The sequence below is a fragment of the Oryctolagus cuniculus genome, chromosome 2 (genome assembly GCF_964237555.1).
Source record: "Oryctolagus cuniculus chromosome 2, mOryCun1.1, whole genome shotgun sequence".
Classification (NCBI taxonomy): Eukaryota; Metazoa; Chordata; class Mammalia; order Lagomorpha; family Leporidae; genus Oryctolagus; species Oryctolagus cuniculus.
The window spans coordinates 112,304,947-112,332,416 of record NC_091433.1 but is presented as its reverse complement, the minus strand read 5'-3'; the positions used below and the strand labels follow the sequence as shown (position 1 = coordinate 112,332,416).

At 49.5% G+C, this 27,470-nt stretch overlaps 1 protein-coding gene across 2 annotated transcripts in view; it reads right to left on the bottom strand.

The window, feature by feature from the left end:
- Positions 1-27,470, bottom strand: part of ACOXL (acyl-CoA oxidase like) — a 371,066-nt gene that overhangs the window by 115,459 nt on the left and 228,137 nt on the right. For both annotated transcript variants that reach the window (XM_051836339.2, XM_051836342.2), the window contains exons 14-15: positions 11,207-11,316; positions 1,477-1,588 (exon numbers count right to left, since the gene is read on the bottom strand). In XM_051836339.2, the coding sequence (XP_051692299.1) occupies positions 1,477-1,588; positions 11,207-11,316 (222 nt within the window). The remainder of the gene's footprint in view (positions 1-1,476; positions 1,589-11,206; positions 11,317-27,470) is intronic.

Here is a 27,470-nt window from a genome sequence, read left to right as displayed (position 1 = left end):
CCTGTGGATAATGTCTTTGAATAATTTTTCTTAAGATTTATTTATTATTTGAGAGGCAGAATTAGAGAGAGAGAAAGAGAGAAAGATCTTCCATCTACTGGCTCACTCCCCAAATGGCTACAATGGCTGGGACTGGACCAGGTTGAGGCCAGGAGTTCAGAACTCCATCCAGGTCTCCTACATGGATGCAGGGGCTCAAGCACTTGAGCCATCATCTGTTGCTTTCCCAGGCACATCAGCAGGGAGCTGGACCAGAACGGTAGCAGCCAGGTCTTGAACCAGCACTCTGGTATGGGGTGTTGGCGTTGTAAGCAGTGGCTTAACCTGCCATGTCCAGTGGCAACCCCACTTGAATGATTTTTAAGGAAGGCCATATGAGTGAAACTGCTGATTTTTAGATAGCTAACCATGCATTCCATGCCTTGAACTCATGAATTAAATCTCACTTGGAACAGAATGTTTAGATCATGAAATTTCCTCTTTAGAGGAGTCCATATTACTCCATCTGAAACTGGTGAACAAAGACTGAAGCTAGCCTAGTCTTTCTCCTTTTTGAATACACTATTATTTCCTATATGACGGCTTTTATGCTATTCTCTTTATTACAGTGTCCAGGCTGTGCAGTGGTATGCACATTTATTCCAACCGCTCTCGGCCCCCGGGTTCCTTTGCCTGTGCATGGCTAGAATACCTGCCCCCAGCCATGTGCCCTGCTTTCTTCCCTTCCCCTCCCTCCACCTTGTCCCAGGAGACAGGATCTTGTCATTGCAGGGGTCTCCCTCTGGCCTTCCTGGCACCACTTCCCATGCAGAGGGAGAGCAGCAGCCTGGATTCTGGTTAGAGAAGCCCCAAGCCCCTGAGCCCGGACAGAGTGGGATGAGTGAAACCTTCTGCCTGCATCGCTGGCTACTCACGATTGGATCAGAAGACGGAACAGATATTTCTGGGTGGGGGGTAACACTTCCTCAAAGCAACCCCACTGGCACTGAACTTGGTAGAAAATCCTTCCAGATTTTTATCAATGCTGACATAAGATTTTTCATGTGTGCAGAGTTCTGTGTGCAATTTAATAGGAAACGAGTGCATCTCTGGCTAACCCAAGGGTTCTCACGGATGCCTACCTGCTGTACTTCTACTCCCAGCTGCAGAAGACACTGTATTCATTACACATATAAGACAATGATTTTTCACTTCCAGTAGAGCTAAAAATCACTCCCCTTATCACCTCCTATGGCAGCCAAATGATCCTTGCAGGTGGATTCTAGAAGACGACATAAAGGGGTTCAACAGTAGCATCCTGACCTCCGGAGCAAGCAAGGCTGCCCTGCAAAATGTCCTAGAGGGACGCAAGCCATGGCTGGAAGCTTGCAATTCAGCTGACTCATCCTCGGCTACATTTAGCTGTGGCTAGTTTACCAGCAAGGATCTGCCTTAAACACATGTCAAAAGGAGAAATATAACACAAGGCATCTCTACCTTATAATAAATCCTGGCCACCAGACTCCGCTGAAGAACCCTTTCACGGAAACTCACGGCTTTCAACAGAAAGGCAAGGTCACCAACCGCGTCCCTGTTCAATGCCAGGAAGCTGCAAGGAAAACACAGAGAACATCATTATGACTTGAGCTTCACTGAAGTATTTCATCCAAAAGGAATAGAGGGGGTTGCTTTTTCAAAACAAAACAAGCTTCTCCCCATCGGCCAGCTACATAAATACAAATACACAGTCACGCGTCCTATCTCTCAGTGGCTTCTGTCCACTGCTCTTCTGACCAGTGCTGGGCTCCAGTTTTTCCAATGTGTCCATCCTTGCGGTATAAAGATAACTTACTCTCCTGCCTTTTCCACTTCCTATTGTATTAAAAGTAATGTTCATGATTTCATGTGGTCCTCACTAACATACATAATCTATGAAGTATGAGCTTATAATAATTTGTTCAGCAATTTTTGAGCATGATTATAATAAGTTTTACAGTGGAACATTAACAAATATATCTTTTATAAAGTATTTGTCAGGGGGCAGGCGCTGTGGTGCAATAGGCTAATCCTCTGTCTGTGGCGCTGGCATCCCATAGGGGCGCCGGTTTTAGTCCTGGCTGCTCCTCTTCCGATCCAGCTCTCTACTATGGGAAAGCAGCAGAGGATGGCCCAAGTGCTTGGGCCCCTGCACCCACATGGGAGACCTGGAAGAAGCTCCTGGCTCCTGGCTTCGGATCAGCCCAGCTCCGGCTATTGAGGCCATTTGGGGAGTGAACCAATGGATGGAAGATCTTTCTCTGTCTCTCCCTCTCACTGTCTGTAAACTCTACCTCTTAAATAAATAATTATTTTTTACAAATAAAGTATTTGTCAGTAAATATGAGTGTGCTTCAAAAAGTTCATAGGAAATGCATAATAAAAAGAAATTGCATAAATTTTCAAAAAAATTTTGCACCAAAATAAGCACAAGTTTTTTAAATTGAGAGGTAGACACATACAGAGAAAGAGAGAAGAGTAGACAGATAGACAGACACAGTATCTACCTGCCGATTCACTCTCCCAATGCTCCTGGCATCCAGGACTGGGCCAAGCCAAGGCCAGGAGCCAGGCAGTTAACCCAGGTCCACCACATAGGCGGCAGGAACCCAACTGCTTGAGCCATCAGTGTTGTCTCCCAGGGCATGCAGTAACAGGAAGCTGGAGCCAAGAGCCAGACCCAGGACTGAAATCAGGTATTCCGAAACAGGATGCAGGTACTTGCTGGGAGTCCTAACTGCTAGGCCCACCCCTAAGTTTATCTGTTATTCCATTTTCCATGAACTTTCTGAAGCACCTTTGTAATTTTATCAAGTACATTATGCATAGGAACTGTGCTCAGTATTTGCTGTGAATTATTCCATACTCTTAATAAGTCTAGGATTGCATTTGCCATAATTAATGAATTGTGGGTCCAGAAACTGAGGCTCAGCTTTGGTAAGTTGCTCAAGGTTTGGAAGCAGAGTACAGTTAGGCTCAGGTCTGCCTTGGGGAACACTCAGTATTCAAGGGAATAGGACTTTCTCCAGTAGGTGGTAATTTTACCTTCCCCACGAAGAAGCTGAGGCACGCGGGAATTAGGAGATCTAGCACAGACTCCAAACACCCACGGCTTCCGCAGCACAACTTCCCATGAGTTTCCCATCATGCAGCTCTGCCTTCTGTGCTAATTTTATGCCCCTCCCCCGCCCCCCTACCTGCAGTTAACCTAGAGACACAGGTGAGGGATTAGTTTGCACTCGGGGCTCCCCACAGCCCAGCCACCTCTTGCTCCCCATGCACCCACATCCTCAGGAAGTAAAGTATTCAAAGACCCGAATAAGTTAGATCTCCATTAAGCAAAAATTAAAAACTCATGTAGCTGTTGCCTTTGCTTCATCAGAAAGCACCCGAGGAATTCCAACGAGAACTTGGCAGAGTTAATAATAATGAGTGCTGAGTTCATAATCGCCCTCCATTCAGACAGGGAAGATGGGAGATCAGTTATGTGTCAATTACCAAGAAATCTAAATTCGATCAATTCTGATTTTGAATCTGGGCTTTCGAAGGTTGAGTTTCTGCCTCAGTCTATTTAACAAAAGGCATAAGGGACTTTGACATTTCACTGAAAGGTACATTTTAGCCATTCCTGAAGCTGCTACTATGCAGCTTGGAGGCCAGGGACGTCCCTATTGGAGTCGACCTTTCTTAGTTTGTTTACCATGGACCACTGCCTACCCTAAGCTGTGAGCTGCACCTGCTAAAGGAAGTGGTTCCCACCCATCCACTCCGAGATGAGTCACAGGTCAGGCACGGCTGCAGCTCTAGGAACTCTCTCAGTGTGGAAGACTGAGCCAAAAATAGGGCTATCGCTAAAAGCAACCTCCTTGTAATGAGGGATCTCACAAGAAAGCCAGACTGACTCTGTGTGTAAATAAAAGTTACATAAATGCAAATGCACATCCTTTGTCATCAGGGAAACGCAAATGAAGCCCACCCCAAGGTAGTTCCATGTAGCCACTAGAATGACTGCAGTGGAATGCACAGCCATCAAAGTCACCCAAGACGAAAGAGACCAGGGCGCTCACATTTGTTGATGGAAGTATAAACTGGCAAAACTGACGTGAGCCTGATGTGGGATAGGCAGGTAGTCCGTGTAGGTCTGCTGAGCCGGGGACTCAAGCCCCCACACTTGTCAATCAAAACTCCCCATTCCTGGTATGCATCTGCTCCACCCAAGACCTATACAGGGGCACTGGGAAAATAAAGGCACTGAGCTGTACTTGGAACTTGAGGAGATGATATGTAATTCCCAGGTGGCTTCATGGCTGGAGAGGCACCGTCTCCCACCTCACAAAGGAGACCATAAAGAGAGGAGCTCTCTCTTCCGCCACGGACCACGGTGACAGGTGCTGTGGGGGTGCCCCCTCTGCCTCTCCTCCCCTGCCCCTCCTCCTGTCGGGCAATCTTCTGGCCCACTGCCACTCATGATGGGTGTTCCTTTGTGGGGGGCAACCCCTGCTCACGCGTGTATGCGTGCTCACTCTCTCACCTTTCCAATGAGATCTGTTACCATTTTCTCCACCTTCGATGTGTCTGCATTTAGAATGCTTGTCGGTGAGCAGGGAAGGAGCCTGGAGGAAAAAATTACACACCCATGCTCACATGAGGCTCCGGCACCTTATTTTGCACTCCAGGTATTTACCTCCCGGAAGTAAGAATTCTAAGTGCAGGCATAGGACCATGCGTGAGTAGGAGCAGGATTCATTTAACAGTGAAAGAATGGACATCCAAGCATGAGTGTGGGTTACCTCTCACGGAGACCTACTTGTCATGAGTGGGCCAGGGGGCTGCTTTAGAGAAAAAAGCCTGGGGGGCACCCCCCAACCACAGTCAGGGGCAAAAAGTGGGCTCTGCCCAGTACAGCTTCTTTAATGAGATAGGGGTGGTGTGGGAAGCCAGCTGAGAATTTACGGGGCCCCTGCACGTGGAGTTCAATATGATCATCGTGGCATCTCCTGCACGAGACACGGGGGCATCCTGGGAAGATGGGTGTTTAGACTACCAGGTAAAGACAGAAGATTATGTTGCAGGGTTTGCAAGAATTCCAGCTCACTTAGACCTAATTAGCTGCCTGCCTATTCCTACCATATCAAAACCACTTTGGAAAAGGCTCTCAATTTCTGATAAAACTAAACAAATAGGTACACCACATCATTTAACAATTCCACTCCATTTGCCCAATGTTCTCTGCAATGCTACTCGCGGCAGTGAAAAACTGGAAACCTGTCGGGCAACTGTTCAAAATAAGAGAATGGAAAGCATTGTATTCCATATAATATACTTCCCAGCAGCAAAAAAGAACAAATGCATGTATGCGACAACCTGAATGCATTTCAAAAAAGCATGAAGTTGAGTTAATGAGCCAGCTCCAAGGGAGTGCAGACTGTGTGACTCCAACAACACGAAATTTTAAGTCAGAAAGAAACTAACTTGGGGTGGAAAAAAATCTCAGAACCGTGGCTGCGTCTGCGAGGTGATCACAGGGTTGCCCGGATAAGAGTCAGAGAGAACTTCCTGGAGCGATGGTGACGACTTACATCTTAATGAGAGTTTGGTTTTCGCAGGTGCATGCATTTGTCAAACCTCAGTGAGTGTACACTCGAAACTTGTGCATTTCATTGTATGCAAATTTTACATGAAAAGAAAAGGAACTATAACCAAATATTGAACTCCTGTTAATTCTGTTTGTGGTGACTGATTTAGAATGGTGCTGATACAGCTGAAGTTAAATTTGAAATGCATCAACAAGAGGTGGTGAATTGATGGGTGAGTTAAAAGGTTGAAGCATGGATGTGTGTGTGTGTGTGTGTGTGTGTGACACAGTAAGTACAGTCACACTCAAGCAGGATATAAATGCTCACTTTTTTCAGGTTTCCTGACTATTTTTGAAAAATCTCATAACACATTAAGGAAAAGCACGTGGGTGCCAGGCAGAATCCCACCCCCGACACCCCCCACCCCCGTTTCCTTAATACCCTCCGCCTCCTAGGGGTCCTAGGGCTGATGAGAGCAGTGGGAGTCCCCTGGCAGGCTCCCTTGTGGGGGAGGGGAGGGAGGTAGACAGGCGGCAGACAAGCAGGGGCAGGATGGAGGTCTTTGTAGAGCCAGGCACAGCCTCCTCTCGAAGCCACTTCCTCCCCGTGCTGCCCACCCTGCAGGGCCGCACCAGCCTCACCTGGCCCAGGAAACGTTACAGCCCCATGCCTGACGCCCCTCTCCCCGGCCCCGTCATCAAAGTGAGGGGTGGCCTGGTGGTGCTGGTTCAAAAGCCTGCCCGCCTGGAGGAATGTCATCGCCCTGAAAGCTCTCGGACCACCTTTCCTTGTGCCCGCACCTGCTCCTGGTACTTCCCCGAGCGCTGTCAATAGGGCTGAGCCCCACGGCTCTCCTGGACTGTGAGCCTCCTCCAATGCTGTGCCGCAGAGGGCAGGCCCACGCCTGGTGCCGGGAGTCCTGAGAACACGCTGATGGCAAAGGATTTCCTGATCGACACCGGAATGAGCAGATGCACACACACAGATTCAGCAAAACCTGGACGTGCGGCAAGGAGATGTGGACAGTTTTGGAGGTGCATAACCAAGACAAAGATATATGGACTTGAACTTTCCAAATATTTATTGAGATTGCCTTTGGCATGTCTCAAACCTGTCCTGGAAACCTTGATAGGAATATAGATTTGTATACAGGTGAGAGCCTGTCTCGCTTTCACTAGGACAGAGACAAGCCCTGCTCCACTACCTGGGAAGGAGATGAAAGGGCAGGTGAGTTGCGGCCAGTTGGGGAGCAAGTTTCCTGGAAGCATGGGGCTGATTCCGGAGGGAACTGTACTGTTCTTTCAACTCCTTGCATGCTGGGAGATTCCCAGATGCATAAGATGGGGGGAAGCTACTAGTGCTGTAGGATTCGCACTCAGGGCTGGAGATATTAAAAAGACACACTGACTTTCTAGAGAGTGTAAGGATAGACAGAGATATTTCAACTAAGAGAGATTTCAGAGAAACAGTCCTAGGATGTGGAAGTTCATGTTCTCAAGCTTTAAAACAGATTGCAGTTTGAATAAACAGGAACCTGAACAGCAATTTAAGAAAAAAAGAAAAGAAATGAAGTTTTAATTTCACTTTCTCCCAATGGTGATGAAAAACCCTGTGCACCTTTTATTGTATTTTATATTTCTATGTTTTTAACCAGGATTATGAGGCTCTATTTTCTAGTGAACAGTTTGGAAATTAGTTCAATACATTTGGGTCACAGAGACCAATAATCTGCTTCCAAAGAAAAATAGTAATTTTAAAAAAACGTAAAAGAAAAGGCCTGGGACTGGTGGTGTGGTGCACCTGGGTAAGCCGCTGCTTGCAGCACTGGCATCCCACACAGGAGTGCTGGCCGAGTCCTGGCTGTTCGGCTTCCACTCCAGCTCCCTACTAAAGCACCTGGGAAGGAAGTGGAAGGCGGCTCAAGTGCTTGGAGCCCTGCCACTCACGTGGGAGATCCAGGTGGTGCTCCGGGCTCCTGGCTTTGGCCTGGCCGAGCTCCGGCCATTACAACCACTTGGGGAGTGAACCAGCACAAGAAAGATCTCTCTCTCTCTCTCTCTCTCTCTCTCTCTCTCTGTCTTTCACTCTCTCTCTGTGTCACTGTCTTCCAAATAAATAAATAAATATTTTTAAAAAAATAAAAGGAAAAGAAAAAAGTATAATAAGTTCTCCAATGTATAATAAAACAGATAATACATTTCTGAGCATAAAACAATGAAACAGAAAGTGATGTCACAACAGAGGGGACCAACAAAGGAACAAACTGATTGAAAAATAATTATAGGGGCCGGCGCCCCATATGGGCACCAGTTCTAGTCCTGGCTGCTCCACTTCCCATCCAGATATCTGCTATTTCCTGGGAAAGCAGTAGAAGATGGCCCAAGTCCTTGGGCCCTTGAACCCACATGGGAGACCTGGAGGAAGCTCCTGGCTCCTGGCTTCAGATCTGCACAGCTCCAGCTGTTGCAGCCATTTGGGGAGTGAACCAGCGATGGAAGACCTCTCTCTCTCTCTCTCTCTCTCCCTCCCTCTCCTTCTCTCTGTGTGTAACTCTGACTTTCAAATAAATAAATAAATCTTAAAAGAAAAAAAAGAAGAAATACCCTAAGATCACTTCAAATAGAATCAGAAGTTATTTCATTCAGCAGGGACAGGACACATTCAAAATAAAAGGAAATGGAGATTTTCAGGATGTAAAGTCAGCAGAGGATCATTCTAACCAATAAAATGTTAAACTAATTCTTTTGAAAACCAGCAATAAGATAAAAGAATACCTCCTATGACTCTTTCTATTCAAATTACTTCAGAGGTCCTAGATCTTGCAGTAAGACATGAAAAGAATAAAACAAATAATTGGAAAGAACTGAAAAATCATTTTTTACAGATTGCAGAAAAAACTCCCAATGAATCTGTGTACCCTCTTAGAATTTCCTTTTACAGTCAGATTTATATATAATTCCAACCATGGATATAATAAACCAACAGCAACAACAAAACAATTTAAAAAGATATTCTTTTAACAACAGCAACGAAAGGGTAAGATAACTAATAATAAATCCATAAAAGGTTGCACTATGTATGGAGATGATTATAAAACTCCAGAAGACAAATCTTTGAGAGAAAATTCATAAGTGTGTCAAATTTTCTGCAAATCTATAGATTTAGTACACTTTCAAAGAAGATTCTAGCAGATTTCCAAACTGGGGTAAATATACACAGAACAAAACATTTGCCATTTTTACCACTTCAAATTTAGAGTTCTGGAAGATTAAATACACTCACACTATCCATCTCCAAGTGTTTTCATCCTCTCAAACTGAATCCCTGCCACGAACAATGACGGCTCACCCGCTCTCCCTCCCAGCGCCTGGTAAACCGTTCTCTAGTTTAGGTCTCTATGAATTTGACTGTGAGAGTCACTTCATATACATGCAGCTCTGCAACATTTTTGTTTTGCTGCACAGACTTTGCTTTATTTTGTTTTTGAGGAACCTGACAAACTGATTCCAAAACTTAAATCAAAGTGGAAAAAAAGCCAACACAATTCTGAATTATATTTAGACATGGTGATATGATTTTAAATAATCTAGTAAAATCTCATTATAAAGTGAGGGTAATTGTAACAGTGATTGATGGATAGTCCCAGGGCTGGTGTGTGTAAAGCCGCCACCTGCAGTACTGGCATCCCATATGGGCACTGGTTTGAGTCCCAGCTGCTCCACTTGCCATCCAGCTCTCTGCTACGGCCTGGGAAAGCAGTGGAAGATGGCTCAAGCTCTTGGGCCCCTTCACCTGTGTGGGAGACTTGGAAGCAGCTCCTGGCTCCAGGCTTCAGATCGGCGCAGCTCCAGCCGTTGCGGCCGTTTGGGGAGTGAATCAGCAGATAGAAGACCTCTCTCTCTCTCTCTCTCTCTCCCTCTTCATTCCCTCTCCCTCTCCCTCTCCCTCTCCGTAACTCTAACTTTCAAATAAATAAATAAATCTTAAAAGAAAGACACAACACATACACAAAAAAGGTTTGAGAATAAGCAAAACCTTAAGAGGCATGTCACAGAAGACATATGAATGGCAAACATGTGAAAACATGTTCCCCCTTAGTAATGAAAAAGAAAATGACCTTTAAAGTCTCCGTGGGAGACCACTGTTTCCTCTCATATGGCAGAAACCAGGAGGCTGATAACAGCCAGCATTGGTGAGGGTAGGATGTGGCTCTGGGGCTGTCTCATAGAGTTTAGCATGGGCATAGTCCACAAAACAGCACTTCTGCCCCTAGGTAGCACATCCCAGAGGACTGCTTTGCAAACACAGGTTGTGAATCACTAACGGGTTATGAATCACATTAAGGAGTGGGATCGGCATTCTTAAAAAGTAAGTATTAGAGAGCGGATGAGTCATGGAGTGGACAAGAGCCCTGTGATGAAGAATTTGCTTCAGTTGTGTTTGAGATGAGGGGGTCCTGTACACATCTGAGTGTCCTGGTGACATAAAATGTGTTTCTCACTTTGAATCATGACAACAAAGTGTGAAAGCCTTGCACACACACACACACACACAAAAAAAAAAAACTAGTACACTTCCCTAGAAAACACGCATGAGATTTTTTATAATAGCCTTGTGCAAAATATCAGAACATGGCACACAAGCCAACTGTCCCCTGATACTAGAGATCAGAAGGAATCAGAAAAGTGTGGCAGAAACACATGATGGAATCTGATGGAATATTGCAAAGAGCAGATCCGTGGCAGCATACAACAATGTGGATGAGTCTTAGAAATAAAGTATTGGGTGAAAACCAAATATTGTAGAATACCATGCATATTATGCCTTATTTACAGAGTTTAAGTACAATAATTAAAAAACAATCAGGGGCCGGTGCTGTGGCACAGAGGTTTAAAGCCCCAGCTTGCAGCACCAGCATCCCATATGGGTGCTGGTTCTAGTCCCGGCTGCTCCTTTTCCAATCCAGCTCTCTGCTGTGGCCTGGGAAAGCAGTAGAAGATGGCCCAAGTGCTTGGGCCCCTGTACCCACGTGGGAGACCCAGAGGAAGCTCCTGAATCCTAACTTTGGATCAGCTCAGCTCTGGCCATTGCGGTCATTTGGGAAGTGAACCAGTGGATGGAAGACCTCTCTCTCTGGCTCTACCTCTCTGGCTCTACCTCTCCCTGTAACTCTGTCTTCTAAATAAATAAAATATTTTTAAAAAATCAGAGTAACAAAGGCATGGGTCCTGAAGCCAGGCATCCCAGAGTCATTCACTCACCATGCAACCCTGAGCAAAATATTCACTCTCTGTACCTCGGTCTCCTCATCCTTGAAATGGATACAGGCACATGCCTAATGAGGTTTGAGGATTAACATCTGTAAAGTGCTTGGCTTAGTGAATGTGTAATAAAGAAGGAACACAATAAAAAGGACAGGACTGGCAATATTTTAGTCCTCAAGTCGGGTGCTGGTTACATGAGGATAGATTTTTACATATTCACCATTTTTTGTGTATACCAAACGATAGACATTTCAAACAAAAGTCAGTTGTTGCCTGTCAAGGTTCTATAAACTCCAGCCCTGTAATAAGACACTGGAGGCAGGTGACAGGGACACCTTGAGCAAAACGTACCTGGTTCTCAGCTTGTCACCCACAGACTCAGCATGGTTTCGGAGCAGGCCAAAGAGTGGTCTCTCTTCATACTGCTTGGTGTATTGGGTCAGCAGTTCCCGCACCACCACCTGTGCCAAGAGTTTACCATGCATCAGCCATGGCTCAGAGACTTGGGAAATGCCAGAGTGCAGTCCAATATAGTCTATCTATAGCAGCAAACGCCAGGGGAGCATCCACGTACAAGACCCCGGTCCCACCCCGGGCCTGTGTCTCCCGTAGCTGGTGTTCGGCGTCTCCCACACTACGCTCCATCCCTCCACAGCTGACTCCCAAGGCCCTAATTACAGCTCCCAGCTTACGGCTGTGCCTCCCCTGCCTGTATCGGCCACCAACACCTGTTCTCAGACCAACTGTTTTCCTTGACACCTTTAGGGGAACCTGCTTGCCTTCCGCCACTGCTCTGTTCGCTTTTCCACCTTGGACATTCTCTGGCCAATTCGGCCTTGGGGCATAGAATGAAAGTGTGTAAGTAAGAGAATCTTTATCCTTTCCCTCCCTCGGCAGCTCCAAAGCTACGATTTGGGCCTCAGAGGCAGCATGCTTTCAGGTTTGTTCAAAGAAGGAGTCCTTGGCTCCTGCTGCAGAGAGAGGAGCTCATATGAGAGTTAGCAACGAAGCACTTGATCAGCGAGTGAGGCCATCTCAGGCCAGCCTGTCTCCTGTGAATCCCCACAGGACGCTGCCATGGCAGGAGTGAGGCCGGGTTAGACCAGCAGAGGAACCACAAACAGCTGACCCTCACAGTCTTGAGCTAACGAGTCGTTGTTAGCAATTATGTTTTTGGGGTGTTGTGGTACAAATCCACATAACTTTTAAAACAAGCCCATTTTCTCGTGCTGCTGACCCTTTGGGGAACGATTCGGTGACGGAAGCTGTGAGTTACCACGGGTGTTACAGTCTCCGGACCCAATATTTTATTTGATAAATGGCAGAAAGGAGGCGAAGACGGCTCAGCCACCACCTGGACCAAGCATGCAAAGATGTGCTTGTACTCACCTGACAGGTGTGTTCCCGATTACTATTTATGATATCCCATAGATACAAGTAGTTTCCATTGCAAATTATACCCGCAAGAGTTGCAAAATTAAAGTAGTACCGAGTCTCTCCAGCCCCACTAGCCCCAAAAGTGATCTTTTCTGTGAAAACCGTAGCTATCAAAACCAGGAAATTAAATTAGATTTTTATTCATGAACCATCTTAGTTGCAATAGAGATTTCATTATGTAAGTTGAAACCGGTAGTAGATCGTTTTGTAAAACAAAATACTGTTTACAATCCAAAGTATTTCATCTTTATCTAACTCTGATGTTTGACTTTTTTTTTTTTTTCTTGATAGGCAGAGTGGACAGTGAGAGAGAGAGATAGAGAGAAAGGTCTTCCTTTGCCGTTGGTTCGCCCTCCAATGGCTGCCGCGGCTGGCGCGCTGCGGCCAGCGCACCGCGCTGATCCGATGGCAGGAGCCAGGTACTTATCCTGGTCGCCCATGGGGTGCAAGGCCCAAGCACTTGGGCCATCCTCCACTCACTCCCTGGCCACAGCAGAGAGCTGGCCTGGAAGAGGGGCAACCGGGACAGAATCCGGCGCCCCGACCGGGACTAGAACCCAGTGTGCTGGTGCCGCAAGGCGGAGGATTAGCTTAGTGAGCCACGGCGCCAGCCACACAGCTTTTCTTAAAACAACTTGTAATTGGGTGAGTATTTGGCATTGTGGTTAAGAAGCTGTTTGGATTACCCGTATCTCCTATCAGAGTGCCTAGGTTCAAATCCAAGCTCAACTCATTCCAGCTTCCTGCTAACACATACACTGAAGGAAGCAGGTGATGGCTGCAGTCCTCGGGTCCCTGCCAACTACAGGGGAGACCCGAACTAAATTTCTGGCTTCCAGCTTTGGCCTGGCCCAGCCCCAGCCACCAAGGGAATTTGACGAATGAACACATGGTTAGTAACTCTTTCTCACTATCTCTTTCTCTCCCTGTCAAATACCTAAGATAAACTAATTAAATTTAGAAAGAATCTTTCATGTTAGAAAAAAAAATACCGGCTGGCACCACGGGTCACTAGGCTAATCCTCCGCCTGCAGCGCTGGCACACTGGGTTCTAGTCCCAGTCGGGGCACCAGATTCTGTCCCGGTTGCCCCTCTTCCAGGCCAGCTCTTTGCTGTGGCCCGGGAGTGCAGTGGAGGATGGCCCAAGTGCTTGGGCCCTGCACCCGCATGGGAGACCAGGAGGAAGCACCTGGCTCCTGGCTTCGGATCGGCGCCGGCCATGGCCACCATTTGGGGAGTGAACCAATGGAAGGAAGACCTTTCTCTCTGTCTCTCTCTCTCACTGTCGGCCTGTGAAAGGGAGGGGAGGGGAGGGGAGGGGAGGGGAGGGGAGGGGAGGGGAGGGGAGGGGAGGGGAGGGGAGGGGAGGAGACCAACTTGTGATGTAACTTCAGCCTAGGCTGCGGTGGGTGGTGTGTCTGTGCTCCAGTCCAAGTGGGAATGCTCTGTATCTGCATAGACATCGCTCGCTGAAGAGGCTCTGGGGTGACTGTGCAGTCAGAAAGGCCAGGAGGACCTCATCGGCAGGAAGAGCCAAGCTACTGGACAGCCGACACTTGGAAACCGCGACTCTAAGCGAGTGTGCAGAATGATGCTATGAGATGCGTGTTTATATCACACATGTCATGCAATGCCGGGCAGGGTCACACCAATGAATGTTATTCTTTTAGATCAAGTTACTTCTCAAGGCAGCAAGGAAGCAACTGGCGTTTCTGCACTCTAAGTTTTCCACTGATTTATGCCAGCTACAGCGAAACTTGAATTCCAGCATCTAACAAGCAGCATTTGCTGCCAAGACAAACATTTAGAACCAATGGAATAGAAAAAAATAAGATTTCAGAGGAAAAACTCCGGACAGCCATAGTGTGACAAGGATGCGCCAGGCCGTGGGCCACGCTTGGGCTTGCACCTGTGTGATGATACAGTCACTCACAGGGCAGTACTTACGGCACTGGGGTCCCAAATCTTGCTTCGAGGAGACTTAGGCTGGACCAGCTACCTGACCAGCACCCAGCACAAGCTGCTAGTGTGGGATTCTCTGGGGCCGGCGCTATGTCGTAGCAAGTAAAGCCACTGCCTGCAGTGCTGGCATCCCATATGGGCACCGGTTCCACTTCTGAACCAGCTCTCTGCTATGGCCTAGAAAAGCAGTAGGAAATGGCCAAGCGCTTGGGCTCCTGTACCAGAATGGGAGACCTGGAAGAATCTTCTGGCTCCTGGCTTTGGATCAGCCCAGCTCCAGCCATTGTGGCCATTTGGGGAGTGAACCAGGGGATGGAAGACCTCTCTCTCTCTCTCTCTCTCTCTGACTCTGCCTGTCTGTAACTCTGCCTTTCAAATAAATAAACCTTTAAAAAAGAAATAGTGTGAGACTCCTTGTTAAAATGTATTCAGAATTTTAAGCTGGTGAGAACAGAGCATCGGTTTAAACCAATCATAAGCCCTTCTGAGCAGAGGACCCTGGATCTGTGCACAGGTCTCACCTCATGAAGCTGGCCCTGGCCTGAGGGATTCCGATGGGATTGCCAAATAGAATACAGGACACGCTGTTAATATGTGGACAGCCGGCGTGGCAGGGGACACACATTACAAAATTCTCCATTGTTTATCTGCAGTGCAAATGCCATGGGACATCCTATTACTCTTTCATTTACTGCAGCCGGCAATCCTGGAACCGGCAGCTCCAGGGTCATCCAAGGGGGTGAGGATGAAGGGAAGACCACCCCCAAGAATTTCAGATTTCATACCATCAGGTAAGATTCCATTTCATTCCATCAAGGTAAGATTTTTAAAGAAAGATTTATTTTATTTATTTGAGAGGCAGAGTTACAGAGAGAGAGAGAGACAGACAGACAGACAGAGACAGAGACAGAGAGAATCTTCCATCTGCTGGTTTACTCCGCAAATGACCACAACAACTGAGGCTGGGCCAGACTGAAGCCAGGAGCCAGGAGTTTCTTCTGGGTCACCCACATGGTACAAGGACCCAAGCACTTGGATCAGCTGCTGCTGCTTTCCCAGGTATGTTAGCACGGAGCTGGATTGGAAGTGGAGCAGCCAGGACTTGAACCGGTGCCCATATGGGACATTCAGGTAGTGGCTTTACCCACTACGCCAAGTGTCAGCCCCCAAGGCAAGATTTCTTTGAGGAGAAAATTTTGAAATTTCCTGACTAGAAGGAATGAAGAGAGGAGGGGGTGGAAAAGGGAAGAGGGGCAGAGAGGGAGAAGAGAGGGCAGGAAGGGCTTCTTTAACACTAAATACACGCATATCTAGCTTTGCCTTAAACGTGGATTTGAACTCGAAGAGGAATGGACGGGTCTGAAGCAGTGACTTTGGCCTAGCAACGATCCACTTACAGTTCCAATGAACTAGACAGTGTTTCAGTTAAACCTGAACCAAATCTGCCTTCTCCTGTCCGTGTCCTTTCCCTAGAAGACAAAAAAGTGCACCCTTTGTGGTTTCGTTCCTGCATTCCACCACATCGTCGGCACACCTGTAGTGTACGAGGCGCTTACTGTTTACATGCAGTCTAATGGTGACTCAAAGGATGAACAGGGGACGTCTGTCCCTCAGGGTGGGAGACCAGCAGGTGCACACAACACGCTTGACAGCATCAATGAGGAGTATGACAGGCACAGAAGAACAGCAAGTCAAGAGCAGAGCCCTTTCCAATGAGGATCAGGGAGTGCTTCCTGGAGGAGGAGAGCTTTTGATCTGAATCTTAAAGGATACGTAAGCTTCCTTCATTTGTTCCATTCATTTATTCAGTTCCTAATCCCTGCTAGTTCCTTAGAGAATCTACTCAGGCTAAGCTGTTCCAAAGTCCTTAGAGATGGAATAACTACCTCAATCCTGATGACAACTTAGGGCAATGAATGGAATCATCCCATTGCCCAGATAAGACAATCGAGGGCTAGTGAGGTTAAGCGAACTGCCAGGGTAACACGGCCAGGAAGCAGTGGACTAGGACTTAAACTGAGTCCTTGCTCTGGACAATCACACACCCAAACTTTCCCTCCTGTATGTGCTGGGCGCTGGAGGGACAAAGAGAATGCAGGGACCCTGATGTGTGGGGAGGCAGACAGGACAGACAGCAGGACAATCTAAGGTGAGGAGGCAATGAGTAACCTCAAAGCCCGGTGGGCATGGGAAGGCACTCACAGCTGACATATGTCCCAAGCCTGGGCAGGAGCGGGGAGGGGAGGCATAGGTTTCAGGGCTTTGGGAAGGGCCCCTGTGGGGCAAGACGCACAGAGAAGCATGAGTGGCCCAGAGTGTCGCCACAGTGAGACCAAGGGCCTTGGCTGCCAGCCTGCTGACCCGGCTTTATCTAGAGGAGAATGGTGACTAAATGGCAACCAGAGTGTCCCCACCTGGAGGCTGATGTGGGGTAGCAAGGGGATGAAAGATGGGGCCAGCATTCTGGTGCAGTAGGTTAAGCCGCCCCTTGCAATTCCAGCACATCCAACATCAGCGTGCTGGTTCAAGTCCCAGCTACTCTGCTTTCTAATCCACTCCATGTTAATTTGCCGGGAAGGCAGCAGAAGATGGTACAGGTACTCAGGTCACTCATGCGAGAGTGCGGGAGTTCCTGGCTCCTGGCTTAGCCTGGCCAAACCCTGGCAGTTGTGGCCATGTGTGTGGGGGGGAGTGAACCAGAAGATGGAAGATCTCTCTGTCTCTCCCTCTCTGTTGCTCTGCCTTTCAAATAAAGAAACAAATCTTTAAAAAGAAAGAGGCTTCCAAAGGATCCAGCTCTGCTGTTTCCTGTTAGAATTTCTGACCCCAGAATTTGTGAGTACAGCAAAGCAGCTGTTGTCGCAAGCCCCCAGGTGTGGAATCGTGGGGTGGCCTGTTAGGCAGTAGTGGACAACAGGGACGGGGAGTTCTTCCGTCCCCTGTTCCTCTCCCCGGGTCCTTTTCTCCTTCCGCCCCACCTCTTCCCTTCGCACTCCACTTTAAACTCCCCCTCCTGCCATCCAGCTCAGAGCCCCCCCCTGAGCCGCTGCAGACGCAGGCTGCCCCCAGCTCCCTTCCCTCAACTGGCTGCTTTGTACCAAATAGGGACTTGAACCAGGGGGCCTGGGAATCAAATCGTCACAATGCATAGAAGCCCACGGGAGAATGAACACGGTGCTTGCAGTCTCAGCACAGCCTTCATTGAGCCCCTAATGTGTGCCGAGCACATCGCCGGTGTTAAGACATCCACCCCACCAGGGTTACGATGCCCCTCATTTTGCAGGGTGGGGGAAGGGGGCTCCAACTCTCAGTGAGGCCAAGGTGAGGATTTCACAACCAGTCAGTGTCCGTGAGACTCTTGTTGGCCACAAGGCCACCCCACCAGTCCTGAGTGGGCACCCTCCATACAGAGCCCCCTCCTGGGCAGCTTCTGTAGTGACTGCCCAGCGTGGGCACTTCCTGTCACCAGTGGCAACCTCCTAGGAATGGCTTGGGCCAAAGCAAGGGACCTCTTGGTACCCACTTTTGGTATCCACCCTCCCCAGGGAGGGGTGCTGGCTTCCTCCATCAGTCTCTGGGCAAACTGTCCACAGTGGAAACTTCCAAAAGAGTTGGCAGGCTGGAGCCGAGGGTTTGCACGTACTGTGTGCCAGGCCCCACAGATGGGTTTTGTTTGCCCCTCTCCACCCCATCCCCAGCTATTTCCTATCAAAAACAAATTGTGTGTTCATCTTTTCTTGAAAAATTGCAATTTCTAGGAAGCCTGAATCTATGTCTTGCTACTCAAGGCAACCATCAGTGGGAGCAAAGAAGCAGCTATTGCCACACTCCAGGGGGTGAGGGTCCTGCAGGGGCCTGCTGTAGTAATTTAGGTCCCTGCCTGGCCCTGAAGGTAACTGATTTGATGACCGTAGTGTCAGTCTTGTCCACAAATCCCGTGCAGCTGGGAGTCGCCCATGATACCCGTCCCTGCGCCTGTCCAGGGGCCTGCCCGATGCACCAGCCATCTGCGGCCCGCCTAGCTCACCAGCAGCACCTATACTGTGGGCAGTCACACTCTTACACCCCACTGATTTTCTTTCTGGACCTAAACTGCTTTCCAGAAAGGTCGTGGGAAACATCTGGTGTGGTCACAGCTAGGGCATAGGTACCCTGGGCAGCCCTGGCCACAGGGCCCGGGGGCATCGGCTGAGGGCTCCTGGGGAGAGCTTCCCCTAAAGCCCTGTCTTTCCTGGAACTGCAGCAGCTGTAGTGCAGCGGGCTCATCCTGAAGGCAGATGGGTCACTGAGCCGGTCTTGGGGTCACGCGGAAGATGGGGTGTCCTTGTGGTTTTCACCATGTTACTTGGGCATTGCATGCAGACAAGTGTGGCCTGGTTGATAACCAACCCCACTAGCAACTGGATCCACATCAAATTCCTATAAACCTGTGTGTCCCCAGTCCCGGCTCAGGGCGTCCTGGCCGCTGTGTGCAGGTCCCAGGTTCTCCCACCCCGGTCCCCTGCCTCTCCCAGGTCCCTCTCACTCCTGTCTCACTTTCAGCCAATTTTTCTATAGTTCACACACGTATCATCCCCCATCCAACACTCAAGCCCTAATCACCACCCCCACTGCCAACCACAGCCACACAGGGTCGTTGGAAGATGTGTTACTCATGTACGTGTTTGTTTATGGAGAAGGGAAAATAACTGAAGTTTTGAGTCTGCAATGAAGCAAATAATAAAATGGCAATGAGGAGAAGGTAAGAAAATAAATCCTAGGAAGTTTTTTTCAACTTGAATAATGTACAAAGCCCTTCAGAAGGAAAAAAGAAAATGCTCCTTAACACCCAGTGTTGACTTAAGTTGTTTCAAATTAGAGTGTTACTTAAACATGTTCAAATATAACACTAGATATAAACACCTTATGTTTATAGCTCTTGTTCAACTATAAACTGTGAAATTAAATCCAAGCAAAACCACGAACCAGTGAGATCTAACCAACAGCCCTAATGACACAGGCAGACTATGCTGCAGCACCCACCTGGCCCCCCCGCCTGCTGCCAGGGTTCCTTTGTTTGGGTCATAGCTTGGCCCTCAGGGAGTGGGGGAAAGAGAGCCCTACTCATGGCTCTCTGTGGCTTGCACAACCCCACTCCAGGTAGCACACAGAATCACACACACACACAAACACACACCCCGCCGCTGCCTTCCCTTGACACACACCAGATTCTTTAGTCCTAGAAAACCTACTCTTATTTCCTCCTTGGTTCCCGGTGACTGAGCTGTGTTCTCTGGTGCTAAAGGACTTCTAAATACAGGGACCGGCGCTGTGGCTCACTTGGTTAATCCTCCGCCTGCGGCGCTGGCATCCCATATGGGTGCTGGATTCTGTCCCGATTGCTCCTCTTCCAGTTCAGCTCTCTGCTGTGGCCTGGGAGGGCAGTGGAGGATGGACCAAGTGCTTGGGCCCTGCACCCGCATGGGAGACCAGGAGGAAGCACCTGGCTTCTGGCTTTGGATTGGCGCAGCGCTAGCCATAGCAGCCATTTGGTGAGTGAACCAACAGAAGGAAGACCTTTCTCTCTGTCTCTCTCTCTCACTGTCTATAACTCTACCTGTCAAATAAATTAACAATAAATAAATAAATAAATAATAAATACAGCTGCCTGTCTTATCCACCATTTCACTTGCTGTGGCTTCCGTGACCCACTGGTGTCTGAAAACAGGACATGGAAAATTCCAGAAAGAAGCAACTCATAAGCTTTAAAGAACTTTTATGCCGTGTCGTTCTAATTCATCTACTTTATCATTAGCTATTGAGCATGTCAGACTGTGCCTGATTTATAAACTAAACTTTATCAGCGGTGTGCATGGTTATGAAGAAAACAGAGTGTCTGTAGGATTTGGTACTCAGCAGTTCCAGGCGTCTGCTGAGGTCTTGGAACGCATCCCCTTGTGAATAAGTCTTTGTCCAAAGACAAAGGCTGGAAACCACAGCTTGCAGGCTCTGGTTGTATGGTTGTTACCAGATGATGCAAACCCCACTCAGGCTATTTCTGTTTAGATTATCATCAACATTAAAATATACAATTAACACATTCTTGTCAAGAACTCATAGACCCCGATTTGCAAAAACCAGCGCTGAAATCAATCTCGTGGCAAAACTCCGAATCTGTGTGGCAAATGAAGGCATGGCTTTGGGTTGCAGGGAAAGAAAGATAAACAAGGGGCCTGGATTCGGAAGGCTCCCTGTCTCCCCCGCTCACACAGGGAGTCCTCGCAGGGAGCTTTCAATATTTAGATGCTGCAACATCTGGTTTTGAAAAAATCAGTGACAGCTTTGCACACGGGTCAGTGGATTCAGAAAGAAAAACACGACGTCTGCGCAAACCACCTTGGTCAGCTTTTTGAAAGTCATCCTGAAGCCCCTCCAAATTCCCAAAAAACGAGGGATCACATTTTGGAAGTGATTCCTGTCCATTCTATGCCCGAACAGGCCCCCAGGCCCCCCTCCTCTGACGCCAGCACCAGCCTCCTGCAGACCAGATCTCTGCCCCAAGCACGCTGCTGCCCCCACCCCGCCTCCATCCTCCCGCCTTCACCAGGCCTCTCCTGCCCCTCTGGACCCATGACCCGCCCCTTTGCGCCTCCCCCCAGGATTCTCAGCCATCATCAGGGGTGATTCTGGATGACACGCCCCATCTGTAGATTGCAGAGAAGGTCGCTTGAGTCATTTGCTCCCTCTTCAGCTGAGTTGGGCAAGCCCTCCCCGCCGCACATCCCTGAAGCCACTCCAGGAGGCCCTCAGAAGAGGAAGCAGCTGATGTTTCAGGGATCAGAGCTGCTGTCCCCCACGTCCCTGTCACACCTGTGCCAGGTGCTGCTGCCGCCTGGGCCTCAGCCCAATAGCACTTGATGCTCCATGGTCAGGTCTGGATTGACCTACCCTTTGCCTCTGATTCTAGAGGTACCTGCACCATTCTTCTGGCAACACCTGCACCTGCTGATCACTGGGGCTCACCGACAGCCAGAGGAGTGCCCCCCCCGCCCCAGGAATGTTCTTTCAGGTTCACTCTGAGGCTCCTTCCTGGAGCACAGGGAGTCCAAGATGTCCAGCCTGAGGCCCAGTCCTCACCCACAGCCAAACCCGAGCTGTCCCAGGGTCTCAGTCTAGCACCTGAAAAATGTTACTTCTGGTTGAACTGCAGAAAAATAAGAGGAATTAAGAATTTAATTGACTCCTGGAAGAATTGGGACTCTCCCTAGTATGGGAATGGGAGACCATTAGGGCTGGAAGATTAAGGGTGTGTGTGTGCACGTACAAGTATGTGTTCATGTGTGCGCGCGCGCACATGTGTGCTCACGTGTGTGCATGTGTGTTCGTGTGTGCATGTGTGTTCACATGTGTGCATGTATGTTCATGTGTGTGCATGTATGTGTGATGCATTGGCTTCTGTTCTCTGGCAAAGCCCTTTCTTTCTTCATTGTTCTTTATTCCTTCCCTTCCCTATTGTTTTTTATATTTAATGGAGGGACTTTAAAAAAATGTTTTAAATCTACTTGAGTCTTTCGATTCCAAACCATATTAATCAGCCTCCAGCCTTCCCCCCAGCCCCTTACTTCTAATACCTCGCTGCAGAAATCCCCCCCCTTAAGCAGCTTGCCTTCTGCCAGCAGGAGACACTTCCAGGGCTAGGGTCAGGGTCAGGCACATTCCCGTGTCCTGTTTTAGTCGCTTCGTGGGGGGAGCCTGCTTTTCTGGGGCAGTTCTGTTTCTTCCTGGCGTCTTATTGCGCCTTTCTGCCTCTTGTTTCAAGAAGAAACGTGCACCTTTCCATGATATCGCCAAAATCTTCCGGCTTCTTGCTCGTGCTGTTCACAGCACAGAGGTCACTCCCTCTTGATCCCCTTGGCTTCCTGCTCTGCCTGGACTCCCTGCTTCCTGGGCTGCTGCACGGCCACCGTCCAGTGCTTCTGTTCACGTACTCTGCTTGGGTGAGCTCCACAAAGCAGCCCTGTCTTTTAACTTCTTCATGTCTCTTACACTTTCCTGCAGTTCCCCCATATGTAACAACTTTAAAGAAAACGCAGGGGGCTGGCGCCGCGGCTCACTAGGCTAATCCTCCGCCTCGCGGCACCGGCACACCAGGTTCTAGTCCTGGTCGGGGTGCCGGATTCTGTCCCGGTTGCCCCTCTTCCAGGCCAGCTCTCTGCTGTGGCCCGGGAGTGCAGTGGAGGATGGCCCAAGTGCTTGGGCCCTGCACCCACATGGGAGACCAGGAGAAGCACCTGCCTCCTGGCTTCGGATCAGTGCGGTTCGCCGGCCACAGCGGCCATTGGAGGGTGAACCAACAGTAAAGGAAGACCTTTCTCTCTGTCTCTCTCACTGTCCACTCTGCCTGTAAAAAAAGAAAAAGAAAAGAAAAAGAAAACACAGGGAAGAATGAGAGTTTGAATCTCCGTCAGTCTTTATTTTGCCTTGTACTTGGCCAATAATTTGGCTACAAACTTTTACGTTGAGAAAAGCTTCTTCGGGACTCTAAAGGCAATGTTCCATTTTATTCTAGAACCTGACACTCAAAGTGTGGGCCACAGGTGAGCCACCATGGCTTCCCTGGAAGCTGGCTGGAAATATAGAGCCCCCGTAGCAGAACGTGACTTTGAACAAGACCCCTCCTCCATCACCACCAACAGAGGCTGTAGAGCTGACACGTGTTCTTCCACCACATCAACATGGCACTGCTGCTGGTTGACCTCTGACCTCTCCCTTAGTAATTAACACAGTGCCTCTTCCATCTGAGAGCTGGGGGTCTCTCCTGGTCCTCACCTGATGTTCTGAAATTGCCCAGGCTGTTTTAGGCTCTAGCCTTTGCTGGTGGACACTGCCAATCGCCGGACTTGTGCTTTCTTCAGATCTAAGGCATTCTTTGATTTTGGCCTGCCTGTCTGCTTTGACTGCACCCTCTCTCAGGAACGTCCTGGGTTCCCTAGGTTGATCATTGGTGTCTGGGAGCCTTTCCCTTTTCGTCTCACTGCCCTTAGTCGTCCTGATGTGCATTCTGAGAAGTTGTCTCCCATGGTTCTCTAGTCCTCATCTGAGACTTTGTAACCTATAAGTTGTACTTTTCAACTTTGCAAGCAAGGCAAGACCATCAGATGATGCTGGGGAAAACCCCTGGGGAGCCGGTAGTCCCCGAAGACTCAGACTTTCATATAGGAAAGCACACACCTGCGTGGCCTTCCTCTGCCCGCCCAATTCAAAGTTAGTCAAAACCACAGGAGATCAACGGGCTGATGTCCTGTTACTTGTACATAACACACATCAGCTGGCCTGCCCCACAGCCCCGCCCCGCGAAGGAGCTCCTGCCCCCACGGCCTCTGCTGCCCGAGCTGTCCCCACATCACATCTAGGCTGAGCCTAACATCTAGGATTTAAGCAGGAACACGGACAAGGGAGGTCTTGGTCTCACGGCTGCCCACTGCAGCCCTGGCACTCATTTCTGCAGACTGCAGGTGTGAGAGTACCGTTGCCAGGCTTCCAGCCGCGGGGAGCATATCTTGGCTACCAGCAGTTCAAGGAGCCCCTAGGATATCTGGGGCTGGCATTTTGGCACAGCAGGTAAAGCTACTGCCTGTAACGCCAAGCATTCCACATGGGCGCTGGTTCATGTCCAGGCTGCTGCACTTCTGATTCGGCTGCCTGCTAAGGGCCTGGGGAAAACAGCAGAAGACGACCCAAGTGTTTGGGCCTCTGCCATCCACGTGGGAACCCGGATGAAGCTCCTGGCTCCCAGCTTCTGCCTGGCCCCTCCCTGGCCACGGAGGCTATCTGGGGAGTGAATCAGTGAATGGAAGACCTCTCTCTCTTTTTCTGTCTCTCTCTCTCTCTGTCTCTATAACTCTGCCTTTCAAATAAATAAATAAATCTTAAGAAGAAAAAAAAAAGCCCCTCCATCCATCCAGAAGGGGAACCCCTGCTTGGTGTGTAAGCAAGTTAGCCACAGGTTGTTTGCACATTTGTGCGATACGTGCAAAGCCCCCTGCCTGGCATTCTTCAGGAAATCTGTCAGAGTGGATTAGGAAGGGGTGGCTCTCCAGGTATCTAATGAAGCAGAAGGAAGTTATAATGGGATTTCATGGGTGTGGGGAGTAATTGGATTTGGTGGAGGGTATAATTAAATTTCACCAAGGGCCTGCAACCTCTGCCCTGGGAAATAATGAAATAATGAAATGGTCAGAAACCCTCCCATTGCGCTTCAAGGAAAACAGGGAAGCCTGCAGAAACTGCCGCACACCTCCCAGCACCGGCCTCTGCTGCTTCGGGATTGCGAGTTTCCCTTCAGGTGGAGGGGCGAATGCACGGCACAGAACACAGGCACGCAGCTAGACTCTCTGGGCCCTGGGCTCTGAACTGCCGTCTCTACTTTTTTTTTTTTTTTTTTTTTTTTTGACAGGCAGAGTTAGACAGTGAGAGAGAGAGACAGAGAGAAAGGTCTTCCTTCCATTGGTTCACCCCCCAAATGGCCGCCACGGCCGGCGCTGTGCTGATCCGAAGGCAGTAGCCAGGTGCTTCCTCGTGGTCTCCCATGCGGGTGCAGGGCCCAAGCACTCGGGCCATCCTCCACTGCCCTCCCGGGCCACAGCAGAGAGCTGGACTGGAAGAGGAGCAACCGGGACAGAATCTGGCACCCCAACCGGGACTAGAACCCTGGGTGCCGGCACCGCAGGCAGAGGATTAACCTAGTGAGCCGCGGCGCCGGCCCATCTCTACTTTCATAGAGGAGGTAAAGCAGGACCCAGTGGAAAGGAGGGCAGCCTCCCCCCACTGGGCAGACAGCACCAGCATGGGGGAAGGCACCAGCACCACCTCCCCTGGCACCGCGCAGGCGTCACCCGGGACCCCAGGCAACCTGAAAAGCCCAGAGCGCATGGCAGGACATGCATCCGATGGGGTTCCTGCCAGTATGCCCACCCATGGCGAGCAGGCCGGCTGACCCCTCCCCAGCACGAAGCTAACACACTCGGTCTCAGTCCCTCACTCCTACAGCCCAGGCCTTCCCAGGGCAGGGAGGCTGTGGCTGGCAGGTGTTGTGATGGGGAAGCCGGCTGTCCAGATGTTAGGCAGGCCTTTGTGGACAGGCCTGGCTCTGCCCGAGTCCCTTTCGTGCTGTCAACCCGGTGACACAGCAGGAGGGACCTCTGCCTCTTTGTGGGGGCAGCACCCTCCTGAGCAGGACCTTGGCTCCCGGCGGCTCAACGTCCCGCACACTGCTGCCGCCACTGTGAGCAAGAGTCCTCCTTTGCCAGCCTTGCTCCCGCTTACGTGACAGACAGCAGAGGCCCCCTTTCTCCTTGTGCTGCCCCTGGGGTCCTTAGAAGCTGACCCCTACCATGATGAATCAAATGGCCCTTCCAAGGCACTCATGAGAGTTTTGAAACACTCACAAGAGTGTTGAAAACCTCCCCAGCTCGGGTCACCAGCAGGGATGCAGACTGTGAGCTCGCGCAGCGCCTGGACCGCTGGGTGCTCCTGACGAGCGGCCTTGGTACAACGTTTAGGCAAGAGGCAGACCCGAGAAGAGGCCACTTATTTTATCTGTAGTATCGGCTACTCACGATCAACCCCAGTCTCAAAGGATTGGTATCTGTCGGAACTCTCAGAGAGCAAGATAGCACACCCACAAAACTTTTCTGATAGCATATGGATATAATTCTTCTGTTACCATTGGTTATTGCTTTTTTTTTTTTTTTTTTTTTTTTTGACAGGCAGAGTGGACAGTGAGAGAGAGAGACAGAGAGAAAGGTCTTCCTTTTCTGTTGGTTCACCCCCCCTAAGTGGCCACCATGGCCAGCGCTGCGCCAATCCGAAGGCAGGAGCCAGGTGCTTCCTCCTGGTCTCCCATGCGGGTGCAGGGCCCAAGCACTTGGGCCATCCTCCACTGCCCTCCCGGACCACAGCAGAGAGCTGGACTGGAAGAGGGGCAACCGGGACAGAACTGGCACCCTGGACCAGGACTAGAACCCGGTGTGCCGGCGCTGCAGGTGGAGGATTAGCCTAGTGAGCTGTGGTGCCGGCCTGGTTATTGCTTTTAATCTTTTACTGTGCCTAATTTACAGGTTGAACTTCATCACAGGTCTGTTTGTATAGAGAAGGTACCACACAGTGTATAGGCCTCAGGACTGTCCATGGAGTGAGCAGACACGGGGTGGGGGTGGGGGGATCCTCAGAAGGCACTCGCCGGGGCCGGTACCATGCTCACTTGGTTAATCTTCTGCCTGTGGTGCCAGCATTCCATATGGGCACCAGGTTCTAGTCCTGGTTGCTCCTTTTCCAGTCCAGCTCTCTGCTGTGGCCTGGGAAAGCAGTGGAGGATGGCCCAAGTGTTTGGGCCCTGCGCCCGCATGGGAGACCAGGAAGAAGCTCCTGGCTCCTGGCTTCGGATTGGCACAGCGCCGGCTGTAGCGGCCATTTGGGGAGTGAACCAATGGAAGGAAGACCTTTCTCTCTGTCTCTCCCTCTCACTGTCTGTAACTCTACCTGTCATTAAAAATATTAAAGAAAGAAAAAAGAAAAAAAAGATAAAAAGAAGGCACTCGCCAAGAACACGGAAAGACTATGGTTATCCAGCCCAAGTTCATTGCAATTCCTAAATAATTCTCCCCAAGTGCTTTCCCGCACTAGAGAGGCTCTGAAAGTTATACTGAAGAGGAGCAAGGAGGACTGCCTCGGAGAGCCATGTGATGCTGGACTTCCCAACGGCTGCGCTAGGTACCCTAATGGCGTTCTCAAAACATCGGAGTTCCCCGTTCAGTGAGTGGCCCTTCCACTATAAAAACCAGCCATCCTCCCTATCAAACACCTTTAAACACATGGAGTGTCTTTTTGAATCACTGAGAGCCCTCCCAATATAGATACTGATACTTTACAGTATTTCTTTCTAACGTTATGCATACATAAGATTTTGTTGGTTTTATTTCTCTAAATATTTTTTTAGATTTTGACATGATTGTACACTCATTTGTAAGAATGTAGTTGTCACAATTCAGTATTTAAGAAATAATTCAGGAGCCAGCACTGTGGCATAGTGGGTAAAGCCACCGCCTGCAGCACCGGCATCCCATATGGGCGCCGGTTCAAGTCCTGGCTGCTCCACTTCCAATCCACCTCTCTGCTGTGGCTGGAAAGCAGCAGAAGAGGGCCCAAGTACTCACATTCCTACCAATCATGTGGGAGA